This window comes from Coturnix japonica, chromosome 2 (assembly GCF_054131305.1).
Source record: "Coturnix japonica strain WE chromosome 2, WE-NBRP24, whole genome shotgun sequence".
NCBI lineage: Eukaryota > Metazoa > Chordata > Aves > Galliformes > Phasianidae > Coturnix > Coturnix japonica.
The window spans coordinates 39,228,729-39,236,120 of NC_140664.1; the positions used below are offsets into that span (position 1 = coordinate 39,228,729).

Genomic DNA, 7,392 nt, shown 5'->3' on the forward strand with positions numbered 1-7,392 from the left:
GAGCAGATTTTAGGCTGATAGCCAAAACCATTACGCACCACAGACATTCCTCATCAAACTTGTGTTGTATGTTTCTTGATAATCACCCTAAATTTCTTCTTGCAAAATAAAGTTTGTGAAACTCCTAAAGTCAGGGAGAAAATAATAGTGTCGTGAGTGTCCTTCTGTGCCTTAAAGTAGTCTTATGTTTTCTCCTTGTGTTTAGTGCTCACAGCCTGTCTCAGCCTCACAACCATGTAACCTCTCTCAATCAGAAAACCTACAATTTTTGCAACCTTTAATCTATAGCCAGAGTCTCACTGAGAAAAGTGTTGGATTTGCAGTTAATGGAGTTAGTTAGCAGCTCTTTACCCCCACTTGCAGAAGGCAGCTCAGGCAGGTGGCACAATTAACAGCTGAAAACAAAAGTACGTCCCTTATGCATTTTCTTCTGCTCATTTTGATCTGATACTACTCTAAAGAGAATGCATTCTCTACTATCGTTTGTAAATATGTACTTTTGTCAAACATGGACTTTAGAAGCTCCTTCAGAATCATGAATATTCTTATTTCTGTCTTTAAAATGTACACATACCTCACTTATAAAACAGGCTTGGAATGATGCCCTGTATGTTGGTCTGACTGTACAAGCTTACAGTTTAGTTTAGATTTCCCGGAGTTTACCACAGAGTCAATATTTATAGTTCCATTTTATGCATCTCTGTGATAATTTATACCAAAAAGCTTTGATATATATATATTTTTGAATGCCTCTGTCAAGCTTTTTTGGTAAAGCTTAGTAGGACACGTAATTTTGAGGTAGAGGTTAATTTAAATTCATGAATTTGATTCACCTTCATAATTAATCTGCTTTTTGGCTGTCGTATGCCTGCAAATGACTCCAGTTGAGCGCAAACAAAAATATTATGGAAGACTTTCCTTAGCCGGGAAAAGTTGCATTGATGGTGAATGAGAAAGTAGGTACAAACAACATTGCAAAGTTTCCTCAGAATGGTATTTTTTTTTTTTTTTTTTTTTTTTTTCTTTAGGTTGGCTTCTTTTTTGTAAGAAGAGTTGTAGTGGTACTTTAGTGAAGAGAAAATAGAATGTAAGAGCTGACGTGTTTTAACTGTGGATGTTATAATCAGAACTAAGTCTCAGGCAGAAATCAGTTGCCAGACAAGTACATCTTTGAAGAGCAGTTGAGATATATTGAGATATACTGGGAGGACTAAACAGGTAGTGTTTACTGCATATATTATTTCAGCAGCTATTTTTCTTATCCATGCAATTTTGTAATTCACTGCTTTCTCTCTCTCTTTTTTCATCTACAAGCTGAGTATTGCTGTGTGCATTGGATTTTTTGCTGCTTGGAGCCCTTATGCCATCATTGCCATGTGGGCAGCTTTTGGATCGATAGATAATATTCCTCCTTTAGCCTTTGCTATTCCAGCTGTCTTTGCAAAGTCCTCCACTCTCTACAATCCCGTTATCCATCTTCTTCTGAAACCCAATTTCCGAAGTACCATTGCCAAAGATTTCACAGTTCTTCAAAAGTTATGTGTCAGGTGTTGTTTTTGTGTCAAGGAGCTGCAGACCTACAGATCAACTTTCAACACTGGCCTGAGAACATTTAAGAGCAAAAATGAGTCCAGCAGTAATGCTCTTCCGATTATGGAAGGATGTTCTTATTTTCCCTCTGAAAAGGGTAGTCATACTTTTGAATGCTTTAAAAGCTATCCAGAATGCTGCCAGGAGAGGTTAAGCACTATGGGATGCCACCCTCAAGAATGTGAGTCCTTGGAAAATGACCTCCAAGCAAATGTGACCCAGGGCAATAGGAATTCAGCGAAGGTGGCTGAGCAGAAAGAAAGAAACACTGAACCTGATAACTTGGAAATCACCTTGGAAGCAGGACCTGTGAGCTGTACATTTACAGACCTCTAGAGCTGCTTATATGAAACAATCTGGCAGTGATGTTGTTATGCTGGATTTATGAATGTAACTTCTTTAGAAAAGCCCTTCTATTATACCGTTTTCTATGCTATTTTCCTCCTCTTTGATGGGACACATTCTACAGCATGGACATGTTATAAACGTTGTGTGACTTTCACCATGCTGACTTAAGTGTATCATGATAAATATATTCACAGCAAACACTACATAAGAGAAATCCTCTGTGCGTGTTGCAACCTCTGTGTACTCCATTTTCAAGAGAACACACCAAATAATGAGAGTTTTTCTGTGGAGTTATTACCCTTTCTAGATTTTGCGTATTTTATGTATCCCATATGTTTAGGACAAATAACTCAATGTAGAGTTTTAAATGAATGATCTCACGATGTTTTATTTATTATAACAGCTGAAAAGGTGAATATCAACTGAAATGCCCCGTTTCCAAGAAGGGTTGCCAAATGACCACATCTTGTATTTCCTGGGAGTCACAGGCTGATTAGAGATGAACAGGCAGGTTCTGACCACATTCCACATGAATGAAATCACAGTATATCTTGTAATCTGAAGATTGTTTTTTGTAATTTGAGAGGAAGTTGCTGTAAAACATTATTTATTATGCGCCATTTTCCCTATTGGACATCAGCATTAGGATGGCAAAGACCTGGCCCAGAAATATCATAACGGGCAAGAATCTAGTGCAGGGGCTTTCAAGGCATTACAGAAAAGACATTCTCTATGGTAAAAAGTACCATCTCTTCAAGGACCAAGAAGAAGCAATCAGAAAAGGCAGCAGGAGTTTGAATGCTTAGAAAGTCCTTTCAGTGTGTGATTTCTCCAAGGCTTCCTAAAATACATGGACCCAAGTGGGAACTTATTCATGCGGGAATCCCTGCACCATCAATGCAACTTGTCTCTGACCTCAGTGACATAGGATCCAGCTTTGAGAACTTCAGGCCATGCTGAAATTTTCCCGTGGAGGATCAGTGCAAAACAGGACTGGAAGTGATGTTCAAAGGTCATTTGGTCCTTCCTATATGGATTCCCATTGACGTCAATGCACAAAGTTGGACATGTGAATAAGTCTCTGGAGGATTCACCAACAAAGTCACATGTTTGGAGACTTAAACTGATGTCTCATTGCAAAGCTGAAAAATGTCACACTATCTAAGGGCAAAAAAGCCCACAATAATCTGTATTGTGTTGAGGGTCTGTGTGCTTGGGTTCTATACACATGTTTGAAATCCCAGCTGTAATATGCAGCTGTTTAAAACAATCAGAAATAAATGGACATTTTTTTAGTCTATGACTGCTCTTTGAGCTGTGGCCCTGTTTAGATTCATGGTGAGATAATATTTCGAGCTATTAATCTAATTGACAGATATCATTTTTTTTGTTCTAATAGAACTACACAGAGAAGCCAGGAGGGAAGTGTTAGGGTCTCCATGCCTAGAGTCACTTTCAGTTCAGCATTCCCTATAGTGGAAGCCAAGATTGACTCTTGTGAGATGCTACATTTTTAGCCTGGGAAATATGGTACTGCATATTTTACGTAATGCCCTCTAGTTTACTTGAATAAAACTAAAAAAACCTATATCTTTCCACATTCACGTTGGACTCTCCATCAGCTCTTTGTACAGAGTAAAACAGTTGTGTAACTGGTCACATTCAGCTTTGACCAGAAACTGTAAAGCTTTCAGAGTTGCTACAGAATCCATTCCAGTTCCTTTTATAAGTTAATGGAAAGAATGTAATGCCTTTGCAATGAATTTCCCATATGCTTAGATACCAGGAATGATATTGCACTTGAACTGTTCCCTCTCTACATGGGGGAAGGTTTCTCTCTTGTCTGAGTAGCTTTCTTTACAGCAACTGCAATCTCCAGTAAGCTTTTCAAGCATTCTTGTCTTTGGATTTTCCCACCTGTTCTTCTGTGTTATTCACAAGTTACTGCTGGTAAGTGTGTATGTAAATGAAATGCCTCTAGTTTCAGGGGCTCTCTGATATTAAGCGTTAAGGTCTGATAGAAGAGTCAATGGAGAATTGGAACTGAAAATAAAATATTTATTTTTAAAGATAAAATTAGGTTGCTTTTAGATGAAAGACACTGGTTTTCTAGGAGAACTCAGTTGTTCAGCAACATTTAAGTCTACTCCTGACCAGAGGAGCCAGAAAGTTGCTCCCAGCTGATGGGAGGCTGGTTGTGGGGACAGATTCTTCAGCAGGGTCTGTGGTAATAGTACAAAATGGTTTCAGATTTAAAGAGTGGAAATGTAGATCCTTATATCCTTTTGCATATAAGGAAAAAGATTTTACAGTGAGGGTGGTGCCTAGGAACAGGTTGCCTTAGGAGGTGGTGAATGCCCCATCCCTGGAGACACTCAAGGTGAGGTTGGATCATGCTCTGAGCAACCCAATATTACTGTGGATGTTCCTGTTCATTGCAAAGGAGTTAGACTGGGTGATCTTTAAAGGTTCCATCCAACCCTAACGATTCTGTGATTCTATGATGCAGAAAGTCAGAGATTGCACACTAACATATAATGTGACTTCATTGCATGCGCACAGTTCAGCTAAAACCTCGCACAAAAACCAAGTGTAAACCCCTTCTGTGCTTGGATTAAAGGGCTGAGCGACTGCTCGTGGGGGGCTCAGCTGGCTGAGCTGAGGACAGCGGAGCAGAGATTGTGGCCCTGGGCTGAGCACTGTCAGCTTGTCAGTGGTGGCTGGAAACCTGCACACCTGCTCTCCATGACTGCAGTATTCTACTCCCCCTCTGTATTTACCTCTTGCAGTGGATTGATCTTACAGTAGCTAGTGAGTTTGGGGCTGTGCTTGGGAAATGGCTCAAATCAAAGAATGGTTTGTGGGACAAAAGCTCTGTTGGAACTGTCAAAACTGTTCAATACGGCAAATTGAGGTGTGAGGTTTGGATTTTCTCAATCATTCTGAAATCTGAAGAGTATTTTACACCACTTGGGTGGTAGCAAACCCTTTTTCCTTGGGCAATGGTCAGCAAATGCTGAAGTTTGGTCAGATTGTGGGACAGCAGCTGTGTGTCTGCATTGCATCTGATGGTGGACACCCTGCTCAAAGCGAGGGTGGACTGAGGAAGGGAAGGCTTAAACCTGCTCTGTCTACGGTACACCTCTCCTTCACAGGACACCTCATGAGCCCTAAGAGCAGAGTGAGACATAATTCTCCCCAGTGTGAGGATGGATGCTCTGGAGCAAGTGGCTGGAGGACCCCAGAGATGTAAAGGTGATGCTCTTCTGCCGGTATGGCAGCCCATAGTTGAAGCAGGTGGCTGCACAAGGCAGCAGAGCTACAAACCAGCCAACCTGTGGCCCAACATCTACATACAATGAATATATTTCATTCCAGATGTGAAATAGATGAGACCAATCCTGTCCTTCAAGTGCTGCAGTGATCGCATCATTAATGCCAATTGCACTCTGCAGTTACTCATGGATTTTAATATTATTGTCTTATGAACTGCAACTAATTAATCCTCTCTTTCCTCACAGCTCAGCAGACGCTATTAAGAATCATCTGCATTTTTGTTTCAGTTGAAGGACCACAGCAGAGATTTCAGGAGGCTTGTCAGTGTAATTAGAGCAGTCAAGGTGCTGGAAACTGGTCACCCATCACTTGGAATCCAGGAACAGTTCTGGCTATGCATCTGTTATTCAGAGGAGTCACAGCGTAAAATTAATAGCTGTGAGCTGAAATGAGGATGAGTCTTGTTGTCTTTTGTTTGATGTGTCTCACTTTCTGAAGAGGGTCAGGGCCAACCTATTCCATTGACAGAGAGACACTGGCAGACACCGTCTGCCAGTCAGTTGTTGAGATTTAGTTCAGAGAGACTGGCATAAGGAGTCCTGAGTGCTGAAATATTTTCCTTTTCAATTATCTTATTTCTCTGCTATGACACTCTTACTTCCTACCAGGCTTCATGCCGAGGCAGGGCTGTTGCTGAATGCTCATCACCTGCTGTTTGAGGGAAATCATATCATTTTGACAGGTGATTTTTCTGATTCTGCATGCATGAACACAGACAACTTCTCCATGGGCTGTGGTCACAGCCGGTGTACTGGCTGTCATACAGAAGTGAAAACAACTATGCTGTTTTAAAAACACTAGCTAAATCCACAGTTTAAAAAACTTTTCTTTTTATACGCTGTTCAGTCCATGGTTCACCCACTGCAGCTCACCATAGCTGGGATTAAAGCAGCTTTGTTTGTCTGACCAGCCATAAACTGCCTTTGCTGTTTGGTCCAGAGTGAAGGTGCTGGGAGTTGTTCTGCTAGGCCTGATGTAGGTGACGCATCTGTTGATTGCTCTTCCTAAAATATTTTATTCATTTCAGTTCTTACCTTTATTTGTGATATTAAGGTCCAGTCCTGACTGCAATGCATTTTTCCCTGTTATCTTTTCCTACAAAAGCCACAGTGCTGGGCCAGAATATCTGTGGTAGTAGAACTGCATGGAGGTTTGCACCTTGCAGCAGCATCATTCCAAGGTCTGCTCTGAATCATTGAGTCCAACCACAGCCTAACCATACTACCCTAACTAACAACCCCTCACTAAATCTTGTCCCTGAGCACCACATCCAAACGGTTTTGAAATACATCCAGGAATGGTGACTCAGCCACCTCCCTGGGAAGCCCGGTTGTCCAGCTTCTTCCTTCTGGTAAATGCTCCCTCACAGTAAGGTCTTAATGAACTTTGCTCAAATGAAGAGCAATTTCACACCAGTTTTTCTGACTTCCATTTTTATTTAACTACATTTAAATACATTATTGAGTGTGAAAACAACCTAACTCTGTAGCATTCTGCTAGGTAGTTTGAAACAGCTCATAGCTTGAGCTGTCTATATTAATATGTAAAAGATCGATGAATGGTTTATTCAAGAGCAGTTTTTCACATCAGAGATGAAAGTGAAAGATGGAACAACCAGGATCTGCCAGAGAACGTTAATGTTCCCTCACGGTGGTTTCCCAGAATATATTCCTAATAACTGTGCCCAGTTCTTCTTCTAAACTAGTACCTCTAATCTGAGAAGATAACCACTTAAGCTGCCCAAACCTCATTCCACAAGAGAGTAAGGAGAAAGAAAAGTCTCAATCATCTCACGGCTGTTAGGTGAACTGTGTGAAATAAAGCACAGGTCTTTGTCTTCTCTGGAGAGAGGAGTGCTCAAATCATCACAGCTGGTACTGTTTAGCTGCCTTACTAGTAACCTCATGGAAGCCAAGACTCTTATGTCTCACCTGAAAGAAAAGGGTGTGGGGAAAGAAAAATTCTGAGTCAGCTTAACATTCCCTCCCTCCTGGAGAGAAGAAGGTAGAATAAACTTGGCCTTCGCAAAGTATGCTGAGCTCACTTTCTAGGGTGTCCTGCAGCTGTGATGACTTTGTGCTAAAAAACTCTAGATGGTATGACCATGGGTCTGGAGCG

The 7,392-nt window shown here is 41.0% G+C and overlaps 1 protein-coding gene across 1 annotated transcript in view; it reads left to right on the forward strand.

Annotated features, from left to right (window-relative positions):
* LOC107310103 (opsin-5-like) overlaps nucleotides 1-3,238 on the forward strand; it is a 33,170-nt gene extending 29,932 nt beyond the window's left edge. Inside the window, exon 6 of the mRNA XM_015855446.3 lies at nucleotides 1,315-3,238. Coding sequence (XP_015710932.2) covers nucleotides 1,315-1,926 — 612 coding nt within the window. The 3' untranslated portion in view covers nucleotides 1,927-3,238. The remainder of the gene's footprint in view (nucleotides 1-1,314) is intronic.
* The last annotated feature ends 4,154 nt before the right edge of the window (nucleotides 3,239-7,392 follow it).